Consider the following 14,465-nt stretch of genomic DNA (forward strand, 5'->3'; position numbering starts at 1 on the left):
TAACAGCTGCATTTATTTTACAGTTATTTCAAATTCCAGCCTATGTTAATTCTGTTATTAATGGTCATTTTGATCTTATTTTCAATCATTCTTTTAAATGAACTAGTTTTTTAACTGAACTCCTTCTTGCTCCTTGTATTGGAGGATAGGAAATGTTAGGTGGAAGAAAGACAAGATTAGTAGCATGGTACCAGTGAACATCACCTTTAGAGAAGCAGAATATGTTGCCTCCCAAAGGATATGATATTTCTTAAAAAAACTAGGAAAAGGGAAAGTTTTTTTAACAATGTTTTCAGGATCTCTACTGAATATAGTCCATTTGGCAAGAGTTTTGTAATTAGATATGTATAACTGACACACTTAGGAAATTGTTTTGTGTGGAGGTTGTTTCTGTTGTGTCGGGGCAGTTTTGGGGGTTATTTGGGAAAATTATGAGTAAAACAAGCAGAAGAAAGTTTATTCTGTTTTTTTTTTAATATTAGTGATCCAGTTATGGTGGTAGTTTGAATGAATCAATTTCTTGGAAAATTTTCTGCAACATTAGGTAGTTACTTCTCTGTTTTTGCTGTGTTTGTTCCAACTGTTCTAAAGCAATACAAAATCTATTAGTAAACAATAATTAAACGCACTTACGTATTTACAAGATGCCTCTGTAAACAGTATCTGTCTTGTGAAGTAGTGTTCCTCTTCTGACTCTTACTTTGTGCTAAAAAAGATAAATGCTTAGATAAATGCATAGGTGCTGCTAGATAAAACATATTTTTGTACATCAATACTGATAAACAGGAGGATGCCCTTAACATCCTTTGATATCTCATTTCTCTCAACCTAAACCTGTGGGCTTTCTTTCCTTACCCATTTTCTCTCCTCAAACCACAATATGAAAAACTGAGTCTGGGGACACTAATTATTCTGCTCTCTGGGGTAATGGGATTCCAGTATAGTGGGCACACCAGACCACATTCACCAAATACTGAAACTGTTGTGGAGAGCGGGTCACCAGTGTACTGACTTTTCCTAATGCTGTCAGGTCTTCCTTCATTTTCCTCCTCTGTTGGACACAATGACTTTTAAAATAGTGTAGAGAAGGACAGAAAGGAAGAAGGTCTGTTTCTGTGCATCCTTGTTCCCCTAGGAATGGGAAAAGGAATCTTTTAATACCTGAGGAAATATTTAAATGTAACCAGCTCTGATGAGATGAATTTATCTTAAATCCAGGAGAGAAGAATGTAAGAAAGTGAAAACAAGAACTATTTTCTCAGAAATTGCACATTCCTTAGAGTCAGGAGATTCATGCACTGAATTCTGCTTTGTGAAATCCAGGAGGAATTGGTTCCAAATAATTTTTTTAGATGGACAAGAAATTAGGTTTCTAAGCACATTACTGAGTGATTTGCTCTTGCAAAGCTTTAAAGGGGGGAAGGAAATACATGTATGTGGTGAGGACTTTGATCTCACATTGGAAGAAGCAATCGCTCAGATGCAAAGAAAAACAAAGATCATTAGACTTAAAATTTAACAGTCTCATTAGTCTTCTCGTTAGAATTTAGCTAATATATGCACTTCAGTGATTGCTTATCTTTTTTTTTAAGTGAGACTGTAAAAAGGGTATTTGCAGTATTTCTTCTTTCCTTTCTTGTCGCTTAATATAAAGCATGAGCAGAATTCAAGAATATCAGAATTATGTATATTTCTTATGCTCATTTACTTTTATATAGTGCCTATTCACAAAAATAAAAACCTTAATTTCTTATCACTCCTAAAGTAAAAGCAATTTAATGAGAAACTTAATGTTTATGTAAAAAAGCTTCCAACAGGAAGACTAACTCGCTATGCTATGTGATGCATTGTTGGCAGATACGTGATAGTTTATTAACTGTAAAGTTCCATTTAATTTTTAAAATTTAAGTCTTTGTGATGCCAAATCCTTTCTTTTTCATGTATCTCTTGAAAATAATTTTGCTTGCTACGTACTGAATTCTGCAAAGGTATGGTAATCAGGTTTATTTTTCACTTGTGTTCCTGGTTAAGCCAACAGAAGACTTAATATTTAGTTTTACCGCTACTTGTTTGCTTTTTATTTCATTAATAGTTCACATTTAAGGTTGAAATATAAGCTATTACACTGAATTAAATTTAATAACTGAACAGCGTATGTTTCATCACAGTGTATGTTTCATCTATTAACAGTATACTGCAATTTGTGGATTTATTGGTATGTTTATGTTAGCAGAACACTGGGAACACTTCCTGTGTCCTTTTGCATACCATAGCCACATTTCTGCTTCATGTTGGGGTGAAGTCTGTCTATAGTTGCTTTATTTTATTTATTTCTTATTTGGAGAATTTTTTTGTTGTTCTTTATAGACAGACCTTGCAGTCTCACGGATTTTTTCGTATTGCATTATAAAATGTAGAAATAGAATATGTAGCAAATAAAAATGCTCGAATAGTTTCTTAATATTGCAGCTATTCCTCGCGTATTAAAGTAAGTTTGGTAGTGTATGGGATGCACAATTTGGAAAGGTAATGTGTTTTTTCATATCTCCAAAGGGTTTTGTCATATATGCTTTTGGCCATCGTTGTTTGAATCTTTCTTTTATTCAAAGACCCAACTTTCTTAATACGGCATTCTGCATTTTCTACTATCATATGTATGACATTACTATTTCAAGGTATTCTTCATTGACACAGATCTGCCTACTTCAGAGATTGACTAAAATTCTTGAAGAACTGTTTGCAGTAACTTTGTCGCTCTAAGATGCAATATCCCCAAATTGCTGAATTGTTATCAGATATAGATCTGTCCTGTGTAGAAAGCACAACTCCTTATGTTTTGTGTGAAATAGCTGGCACAAACCAAGGCAGGAACCAGGTACTTCCCTTTGTTTGTGCTTTGTGCCTTTCTTTACAGATGCTATTTCTGCAGTTCATTTCTTGCATGACGTTTCAAGGAACTAACGTATTTTAGAGCTGTGTAATAAGAAAAGCACTTTGTGCTCTGATTTCATTCCTCATCTCAATCATTTATTTTTCTCTTACCTGTTTACAAAAGGCTACTGTTATGTAGACTTCCTTTTTTTTTTTTAAGTGAAGATGAGAACTAATTTGATAAAAATCAAATTAGAGATTGTAGTGCCATTATTTCCTAATGCTAGGGAATTTAATTATTTAAATATGGATTTGGGAACTTAATTTCGATATTTTTATTAATGTGAAAACAACACACTTCTATTTTGATGAATGCCTATTGTTTACTAATGAGTTGCATATACCAAATTGTACATAGGGCATCATATATTTCTTTATATAAAATCATGAATGAACTTTACTAAAAAACTGACATTTTGATTTCTGGAAGCTAAAGCTTAAAATAACTGGCTGAAGACGTCTTTGGAAATGGGCATAGGATGCCTTCCTATAACACAATTAAAATTTTTCTGCAGCTATCCTAGAAGTCTTAAAACCCTTTAAAGATAAGGGAACTAATACAGTTGCTGGTTATTTTTTTCCCCCACTATGGACAGTTTTTGGAGACTTTTAGTTCGTAAATGGGCTCTCTTAACGACATTTTAAAGTGTTTTTAGATTAGAGTGTCCAAGTTTAACGCATAATAATCAGAACTGTGTATTTATTTCTATATTTGATAAAGTTTTCAGTCTGAAGTGTCAAAACTCCTCCAGCATGGCAGTTTTGGTTATTCATGTGAAGTGAGTTACTGAGATGTCACTTCTAGAACTCGGTTCTTTGCTGAAATGCTCTTTTCTCTGGTTACCATTTAAGTTGCCTGACACTAAATGACCACATGAATTCCACAGAGAGACAGGTGCATGTGAGAACAGGTTCACTGAGTGAAATAGCAGATAGAAAAATGTATACCAACTGCAAGGAATAATGACTGGGAGGAAAAAACAAGTCATTAAAAAAAAGAAGAAAGAAGAGCCGCGAGAGACAAAAATTAAACAATTGGCTATGCAGTGAGCCAAATCCTTATGATTGGTGACATTATTGCAAGAGGCTCTCAACTAAAACAGCTGAAATTTAGTGGAAGAGTGTGTTAAGCACAATCATATGTGTCTACTTCAGCACTGAAACATATACAGTGCTGTATGTGTTTCAGTGCTACGGGATAATTATGTGAAATTAGATTACATTTTAATTTTATTGTCCAATAATGAAGTTATTGTAGTGAACATAGCTGCTCCATTCACACCTGTGAAAGGCACTGTTACTATAGTTTTGAACGTTCTTGGATCCTTTTTCTCCTATTGCTTGAAGTGAAATATGACTAGAGATTTTATTCAGACGCAAGCTGTCTTTTACTGCTATTCTTTTGAAAATATCCCTGTATCTTGTACTGAGAATGACATTCAACAGGAGTGAAAATTAGTTTCAGATTTCTGTGGCACACTTAATATAAATTGTTAGTTTTTCTGACGTGACTCCATATTTGTTGTTATGCTAAAGAAACTAACTTCCACATACTTAAGTAAAATCAAATGTATAAGTCAGTTTTGTGGTAATATAGAGAGGCTTAGAAGTAGATGCAATAGCTGTGTTTAAAAAAAAAACCAAACCAAAAATACTTCCTTACTAAGATAAGGATGCATGATTCTAAATATTACAGAATTGCTTCTGATCTCTTTGTGAGAAGATCTGTAATTGTATGCTTTTGGTATATGAAATGTGAGCCATGAGCTACTCCTAGCTGTAAAACATCCTTTTTTTGCGTGTACAGCTTGTGGATGCAAACTTAATGTTCAGACCCTCCTGCATGGATTGCAGAAGTTTCTGAAGAACTTAAAAATCGCTTTAACACTGAATGTTTCCCTCTGTCTCCTCCTACCCATATAAAACCTTTTGTCACAATCTGAGAAATACCTTGCACACAGTGGGCGACCAGTAGGCTTTCTGCAGGAGGCTTCTACTGAGAAGTGACAGAGGGCAGCTTGGCAAATGTTCAGAAACCGACATTAACTTGCTGGAGCCCGGCATGGGACCTTGTGTTCAGCAGAATTCTTCTGACCTGTCTCTCTGCATGCCGAGCTAATCAGCAAACACCTAATGAGCCTACTCTAAAGAAACAGACCCTCTCACAACCTACTTCATTTTCATATGTTCTCTGGGGGTGGAGAGACAAGACTTCATAAGGACTGATGATGCTGCAAAGACCACAATAATGATAATTAACTTGCTGAATTTAGAAGATTATGCTGTTAATTAGTTGCAAAATAAAGATAAGTAATAGAGCAGCAGATGGTAGGATAACACCCAGGAGAAGGAGGGTTATTACTCTGATGAGCTTTTGTGGCAGATATGAAATATGGATCTGAGTTTTTCACAAATTGTTTCTGGAGAATATTATCTTGTTTCTGTGAGCTCTTGATGGAATGATCTAGTCCTACCAAATTTTTACAGATGTGGTGAGGATTTGTTTTCACGGATATACGTGAACAATAAAACCTTGCTAATAAAGACTTTAAAAGCTATTAAGCTATTTGAAAATACCACTTTTAGTTTGCCTCTAATAACCAAATAATATCAAACAAACCTTGGTTGTCATCAGGTTTCCCCACATAATAATGCTTACATACATTTATTTTAATACTTGCTTCAATATACTTCATTTTTAAAACTGAGATTCTCATTGTATTTGGGGTAACTGTCTCACTACTCACAGGAACTACAACATCCGTATAGCATTTTACTCCAGCATTGCCTTCTAAAATATGAAACCTTTTAAATACATGAGCTGGATATCTCCTTGTGAAAATCTGTAGATATTCCTCAGATTTTCATTATATTTCTGCATTTGTGGGTAATTTTAATCGTAATTGTTTGAATTTCAACTTTTAAACTCTGTAATATAAAACTAAAAACAATTATTTTCTATTTCTGTTTCCATAGTACATTACATTTAACAATGTAATTTTCAAAAGGAGTTTATGTATAAATGTACAAAATTATAATGTTTAAATGTTAGCATTACAATAGGGAAAGTTAAGTCCTACTTTGACTGTTTGCACATCTACTGTGCCTGATGATACATCTTCTATAATGTAGATAGGATTGTGCTATTTCCTTCACTTTCTGCTGCCATTTTCAAATTAAATGTAAAATATACAAATTTAATAGCATGAACGTCCTTTCTTTTTAGGTTAACTTTGCAAATATTTCTTTAACACAGAAATGCAGAAGTAGAAAGAATGGAGCTGGACAATAATAGTTTCTTGCCTTATGTGCACATTAAAAAAACAAACTAAAGCTAATTAGTTTTGTTTCATCTCCCAGATCTTCTGAACTTGGGCTCTGTTTCACTAAGAAAATGGATATGCTAGTGAAACTTTTTCTTTAAGTAACTGACTTCAAGCAAACACTACAAAGCATTTCTAGGAGTTCATAGACTATTGTTTTGTGGTATTTTTGTGGAGGATGCTTACATCAAGATTTGCTCATGCAATCATGAGCAGAGTAGATCAGACACTCTGGCCGTACACCCTACAAACTGTATAAATGTTTATGTTCCACTGCCATGAAAATTAGAAGTTAGCTTGTTATCACTGAATTCACATATTCAGATACTTGAGTTGGATGAAATCTAATCATTTTTACTTCTCATGGCAGTGGAAGAGGAATATACATATGGTAAGTTGCTATGTCTTAGTTCAGTAATTTTGAGACATACAACCTCCTAGTATAATAGCTTGAAATAAAAGAGAGTGTACCCTTTAAAACCTCAGCAGAAGTTAAAATAGACACATTGTAACTAATTTATTACAACTAATTTCTCCTGTGACTACTGTCTTGATTTTGACTCCTGAAAGTTTGTCACACCCTGCTAAACAGCAAGTTATGATACAAGAAATACTTCTAAAGTGATTCAGATAACAAATGAAAATACAGATGTTAATAACTTACAGAAAGGATATTGGCTAAATTTGTCATGCTAACATTAAATACTCGCTACTTTCTTTAAAAAATATTTTTTGAAAAGTGATTTGGAAACGATGTGTCTCCCTGGTAGTCCTGGTGGTAGCTTAGAAAATTTTACCATTTAATGACCCAGATTAGTCAGAATTTAAAGGGGAGGCAGAGTGGAAATCATCTTATCAACCTTTCAATTTTTGTAATTAGATCATAGAGTTTGGTTTTCGTAATTTTAGTTTGACAATTAGAAAACACTTAGGTCTTTCTCTGCTTGTTTACCTGGATACAGGGATTGAAATTTTTTTGTTAGCTTGTTTTTCCAAGATGAATTAGGAAGGTACAAGTTGATTCTTGAGTTTGTTTTAATGCTGTAAAGAAGGAGTTAAAACAACTACTGAAGGGCTTAGGATTTTCACATTGCTGTATCTATACTAAGACTTACAGGCATTGATCTTAAAAATTTTTGTCATCCTGCCCTAATGCCTGCAGCTATCTTAAATTCTTGTTGTTAGAGCTGAGCACTGGGGAAATTGCTATGAATTTGTCTTGTGTACTTTTCTGAAAGCACCTTCTTCATTCTGGGAAGCTTAAAAAGTTGATACAAAAATGAGGTGGGGAACAGAACTTCGTTAACACTGAATTTTTATGTACACTTTAATGGTCCCTATTTGGGGTAACGTGTGCTGTTACATTCAATCTAGAGCAGTCACTACGGAAGAGACTTACTACAGGAGCCACTGGCTAAGTATTCCGTAAAAGCAAGCCAGCAGAGGAATGTTGGAGTTTCTCAGTTCTCTTTGTAGCCCTCAAATGGGATATCTACTGGTGGTGGTTAGATGCTACAGCCAACTGTATGGATTTGATAGTTGATGTAACTTGCCATATTGCAGACCTGAAGATTTTTTGCAGTTCTGATGGAGGTAATCTGCAGTCTGTTGTTCTAATTGTAAAATAGGATCCAGGAAAGCCTATCACCACGCAAGGTAGGAGAGAGCTGTCCCTATATTCCAATGACTTAATTATTGAGAGACATTGGATACTATAGTTTATAGAGAATATCTACATACTTAGATGCGAAGTCTTCTGCGTATTTTGAGCTGGCCAAATGCAGCCTAGCTCCAGCATTTTTAAGACGTTCTATTTATATTAGTACTTTGGCAATACTTTGTTCATATTCCAAAATATGATGATACAAGTTATCAGAGTTTTCATAAACTGTCATGTATTAAGTCATTAATCTTTTCTTAAACTTGTATTAGATTCTTTAAAAATCCAGTGCTCAGTAGAAAAACATTCTTTAATACCACTTATCTAGTAAGGTAAATTCTTCAGTAACACAGAGAATTTCATGATAAATTACACAATATTAATGAAATTTTAAGAACAAATCTGGAATTACAAGCAGTTGCATCTACTGAAAGTTAGTATGACCTTTTATCACTTAAGATTAAGAATTTGTTGTAAATAGAATACATTATCTGTTATAGTTTTAATAGATTCCACCAAAAGTTGGGTGAAATAGTTTTCAAAAGACAGTCAATAAAATGCTTTAAAATACTCTTACCAAGTTGTCAGTAACTCTTGAATGTATTACATACAGCTGAAATTCGAAGTTACTGTTCTTCGTAGTGGCTGTGTGCAATAAAGGAAGAACTTCAAACATTTTAGCAATTTTTTAATGTAAAATAGCATGCTGTAACAGTTACCTTGCGTATTTCTATATAAATAAAAGCTAATCTTTACAAACAACCTGAAGGTTGTTATTGTTTTGTGCATTACTGAGATGTTTCAGCAAAGACTTTGCCTTTTATATAGTAATTACTCATAGGAAGGATTGTAGAGGTGAGTATTTGTACAGACCGTGAAAAAGTGGAGTCATAACAAACTGTTTAAAAATGGATAGAGAACACTGGACTTTCTAAAATGGAAAGAAATGTGTTCGGTTTTTTACCTATTTTCCCTCATGTGTGGTTGTTTTCTTTCTGATCTGTGCCTTGTGTAATACCAGCCTCAGCAACTGTTTGTTCACGGCCTTCCAGTCATCTCTTTATGGGCACAGTTCATCACGAAGGAGACTTTCTGTTTACTTCTCCATACAGCTTACCATCCTTCTCTTTCTGAGATCCTATGTAAAGCCTCATTGCTATTGGCATGCTTGCAAGAAATTGTCACCTATTAGTAGGTATATGCCTAGATCACTGTTGAAAGCCTCTAAAAAGAAACAGCTATTTTAGAGTTGGAGCTCCTGTTTCCAAAATGGAAGTAACTACTAATATAAATCATTACTAACTCCTCAAGTTAGCATGATAGAATAGTTCCTTTTTTTTTTTTTCCTTCTTTTTTTTTTTTTTTTTCTGCTTGCAGAGATTGAAAGCAGCCTTGACCCAGCAGCACCCTCAGGTAACAAATGGAGATACTGCCAAGGGACATCCAAGTGGTTTGGTTAGGACTCAGTCAGAGGAACCACGACCGCAATCACTACAACAACCTGCAACTTCAACAACTGAAACACCGGTATGACAACAGAGTGGACATGTACTTCCTGGCCCCTTCGTTGTTCTGCAAAAAAAATTTTTTTTCTTTACTCTTGATTTGTGAAATAGAGGTTAACATGAGCTACAGACTCCTCTTGGAGTCAATCGTTCTGTAGCAGTAAAATGTGTATAATTCTTACATGTTCTTAAATGCTTCTAAAATGTATTATCCAAGATGATAATTTCAAAATAGGTATTACCTACCTGCTCAAATTTAGAACTAAGTCCTCCTGATTACTGGAGCGTGTTAACAGGAAATTCTGTGGTAACTGAAAATTGTACAACTGGTTAATATATATTTGAAAAAAATAAGTGCTTTTATTTTTTATTTATATTGCATGTTTAATATTTTAGATCATAAACACTTAAGAATTTTCTTAACTGCATCGGGTATCATGCTTATGTTAATTTGTTTGAAGGGTCTCTACCGGGCTGCCACAAGAAGAGTCTCAGCTGTGTGATTAAGTGTACTGTGTAATCCCGGGTACTGAAAGGGGGGCTCTGAGTTTAGGAATGGTGTGCTGTCCCTTTGGGATGATAGATGAGAACAGGGGAATAAAGGACAAGAACTCTTGAGTCAAGCTGGAAGTGGGAGTGCTGCTGGAGGAAAGAGATACTTCTGTGGGTGAATCCTGGAGGATTGCTGCTGTTCTACTTAAAAAAAACTTGTTGGAATGTGTTTTCAAAATGCTTCTAAAAATCTCTAAGAGTATTTTCGGAATTCATAGCATAATACCAATTTTATAAAAGCTACATACTTGGCCCAGAACCTGAAGGACCTGCATCTGCAGTGAAAGCCCTTAGGTTCTTAGACTGGCCAGTGAAATCAAATAATGTATCAAAACAAATATCTTTGGAGCAAAAAAGAGGAAAAAAGTTACCCATTGTAAAATTATCTCCTTCTTAAGGCTGCTGTTCCCATACTACCTTAAGTTTTTTAAAAGAATATTTTCATAGCATAGAATTTTCAAGATGAAAAGCTTGCTGTTTGGTTATTTTGTGGTTACTTTATAATTAGGATTTAAAAAAAAATTTGCAAGTGTTTCATTCCTAAAAGGCTGATTTGAGTTCCCAGGGTTTTTTTATTATTAGCTGTCCGGAATTTATGCTAAATCTATATGCCAACTGATACATGTTTGCAGTTTTTAATTTAAAAATAAAACTTTCTTACTGTGTTAGACTGAATGTGCAGGTGCACCGCTGAATATGTTGTGGAGACAGTTATATTCTGTCTATCCTATCACTTGAAAGGTTTTTAAATCCATTTTATATTGTTACCATAATTCATTAGGTCTTTGCCTAGGGTCTGTATACAGCTATGAAAGGAGTATAATGTATAATTTAAAATACTGAAATATTTTGATCCTGTCATAATATGTGGGTGGATATAAGGGAAATTGGTATGCAGTGGTGGGGAACAACGCATCAATAAGTAGGAAATTGCTATCTGGAGATCAGGGATCAGTGAGTATCAGCATTGACAGCGTTTGTCAAACAGCTTCTATATATTGGGCATAAACAATTGTGTAGTATTTCAGTTGTGGCTAGGTTTGTGGGAAGGGTCAAAAGTAGAAAATTTATTTCCTGCTAAATGTAACTTTTAAAAGCTATTTTGGGTGAAAGAGTTTTTTTTAAAGTTTACCTTTTGTAAATACTTGTGTCACCAGAATTGGTAAAAAAAATGTTTGAGAGAGTCCATCTAAAGAAGTACTGCTTCCAGGCTTTATTCCGTTGCCAAATGGAAATGTCATATAAATTTAACTCTTTGGAGTGGCTTTTTTTAGTGCAATTTTAAACCAAAGCTAGAGCCATGATTAAAATGTTACGTTAATGTAACATGGTAAGGAGTGTAAATACAGCAAAATATTTCAAAACATAGGTGTCGAGTTAGATGACATAGCTTTCCACAAAAGAAATGTGTATAACCTGAATGTATTCAGAAATGTTGTGAATGTTCTTTTCAAGACGTGACGTGTACTTATACTAGTGCTGTAGCGTAAGTCATTAATAGTATTATACTGATAACTTTAATACTTTTTACTGTTTTCAGGCATCACCAGCTCAGCCTACGCCACAAACACCAAATACAGGTGGTCGGCGAAGAAGAGCTGCCAATGAAGACCCTGATGAGAAAAGAAGAAAGTTCCTGGAGCGAAACCGGGCTGCTGCTTCCAGATGCCGACAGAAACGGAAAGTCTGGGTGCAGTCATTGGAGAAAAAAGCGGAGGACCTGAGCTCGCTAAATGGCCAGTTACAGGTATACTTTTTCTTTCAAGTAAAAATGTGTAGGTTTTTTCAATTCTTACACAGTGATCCTGGATCAATGGAACTTAAACTTGGCATGAAACCTGAAACAGAAATGGTTTTGTAACTGATGGCTCAGGTCAGAATTGAAAATACAGCATTAATTGCATATACCAGTAAAATAAGAATGTAAGAGAATACTCAGATTTCAAGATGTGTAAACTTAAGGATCGTCCCTTTTGTCCTTGTCCATTTTAAATAACTTTCAGACTGTGATACTAAACAAGGATAACAAGAGGTGTTGGAGTAAAGGCTTATTAGCAAAGTAATAGCCTTACCTTAAAAACATCTTGCTCTTAATAATTTGTATCACAGCCTGAGTTATTTAAATAAGATTTGGTTTGATTTCCTTTGGTTCTTTTTAACTTCACTTTTTTTCCTTTAAAGTGAATGTAGTGCTCGTGAAAGGTGCCAGATTGACATCACTGGAAACTGAAGGCCTCTTTTGTCCACAGAACAGGTACAGCACAGGCAGCGGCAGTGCAAATTTCACCACACTGCCCTCCCAGTGTGCGTAAATCCTATAGTGAGGGAAGTATACTGTAAGAGGGTAGTCTACTGTATGTTGCCAATCATTTTTCCACCTCATCTGAGGTTGTCAGTTGTTGGAAAGTTGTCATGTGGACACACTTTTCCCCCGCAGAACAATCCATGACCCTTTTGTTTAAACTATTAAATGTTAAAGCATACTTTCTTAATGTTTTCCAGCAGCACGTGAGAATTGGCACAAAGTATTGTTTCAAAGTACAAAGTCTAAAAGCTTTATTTTGAGAATTACAGAAAGGAAAAATGATGTCATTTCCTTAAATGAAGCATTCATTTAGAAAATGCAGTGGAAAGTATTTTGATATTTTAAAGTTTCACTTCTTGTTCTTTCATCAGAGCTGTTCACTGAGTCAAATTCACAGATCTTTTCCTTCCTGTTAAAGCTCCTCTTTCATCCTGTTTGATAATGTCCCAGCTTGACCAACGGGAAAGTAGGGCATGTTGAGATTACTTTTTATCATGTAATTGAAATTACAGTGTATCGTGTTCGTGTCTTTAAAAATACTCAGCATCCCAGACTGTAAAATGTAAGAAATTCCTACCTAAGCACACATCGTGAAATAATTTCCTGTGTTCCAAGAATCATGACACTGTGCACCAGCATTAGTTAAATTTCTTGCAAATATATAGTCTTCTCATGCCTGTTCACAATCTTTAGACACGTTCCTTTAATGCAGTCACAGTCCTCACTGTAAATCCATTAATTACAAAATGGTTTGTAGCACGATAGTTTAAATAATCTAAGAAACAAGTGAAGGTAGATCTACAGGAAGAAAAACAGAACAAAAAAGATTTGGCTATATTTCAGTTTTCTTAGTGAAAGTAATTTTTGGTATTATGTGAACTGCCTTTAACTTACCAATTTTTATAACCAAAACCAACGTTAACCAAAAGATTTCCAGATTTCCAAGGGTTAACTCAGTAGTAGTGAATTCAAGAAAAAGAATTTTCTTACAGTCTGCCAAAAGCAAAACCGTTAACTGTGAAGAACAGAATGACTTGTAAAGAAAATTGAATGTCAGAGAAATAATTAAACTGTACTTTATGTGAAAACATTAATCAATCCTATATTTCCATAATAATTCTTCACTTGACAGGCTAACACAGCTGATCAGCATAGTGGGCAGTAATGACCCATGATTACTTACCTTATATTTAATAGTAAATTTAATAAGTTTGGAGTTTTGCCTTAGTACAGTTTTATAGACTGAGTGTTAGGGTTTAGTAGTTCATATTTTGTTTAATATCTAAATGACCTGCTCAGCTGAATTTACTGAGATGTCACGTTTCCAAAAGTAGATTAATACAAAAATGACTACATTGCATTGCTTCACACAACAATCCTGACTTCCTTCAACGCAGTTAGTAGCTTTCTTGTAATGTCTATGTCAGTTTCTAATGTCAAGGTATTTAATGTCAAGGAACTCTTAACAGTATGTACAGATTTTGAAGAGGTTTACTTGGTTGATGTATATTTTGTTCCGTAGTTTTCAGCTTTCTGTAGATTAAATTCCGCCTACTTTCTTCTTTTAAATGTTTGAATGTAATTTCCTTTTCAAGTATTATTTTTCAAATTTTTGCTTAAGGGAAAATTTCCATCTATTACATCACACCAGTAACATACTTAGGTTACGTTGGCTGTCTTTATCATAGGCTCTGCTATGTAAGGTTTTTTCATGCTTCCAACCTTTTAGAGTTTATTTACTGTTTGATTTTTGTGGACTGTGTTTCCTACTAATATGTTGACTTGTTTATTGATGATAAATTTTATATACCACATTGTGTTGCCTCTGTGCCTTGCACAATACTGCAGGGTATGGTATGCTATATAACGTGTTAAGGAAGTATTGACTGTGTGTCCCCAGTGGCCGCTCAATCGTATTGCAGGATCAGATGCCAAAGTTCATTATATGGTCTCTATTTGGTCCCTGTTGCTTTAATAATCTTAGAGGGCAAAGTATTAGTAGAAGAATGGCCTGTCTTCCTCACGAGGTCATTGTAGGTTTTAAAGGATCAGCAATCAGTGGCAGTTCGTACTAATGCTGCAGAAGCTGCTTTAGGAAGGCTAAATTATGAAAGAAATGCCCATAAGTAAAGGTCCTTATCCATACAGGGGTGTCTTGTTGAAATTACCCAAAAGGAAACAGGAAGAGC

At 34.6% G+C, this 14,465-nt stretch overlaps 1 protein-coding gene across 1 annotated transcript in view; it reads left to right on the forward strand.

Moving 5' to 3' along the window:
• The window catches only part of ATF2 (activating transcription factor 2), a 48,176-nt gene that overhangs the window by 21,170 nt on the left and 12,541 nt on the right, over positions 1-14,465 (forward strand). Inside the window, exons 11-12 of the mRNA XM_009332576.1 lie at positions 9,292-9,441; positions 11,512-11,718. Of these exons, the coding sequence (XP_009330851.1) occupies positions 9,292-9,441; positions 11,512-11,718 (357 nt within the window). The remainder of the gene's footprint in view (positions 1-9,291; positions 9,442-11,511; positions 11,719-14,465) is intronic.

The sequence above is a fragment of the Pygoscelis adeliae genome, unplaced genomic scaffold, assembly GCF_000699105.1.
Source record: "Pygoscelis adeliae isolate BGI_AS28 unplaced genomic scaffold, ASM69910v1 Scaffold160, whole genome shotgun sequence".
Taxonomy (NCBI): domain Eukaryota; kingdom Metazoa; phylum Chordata; class Aves; order Sphenisciformes; family Spheniscidae; genus Pygoscelis; species Pygoscelis adeliae.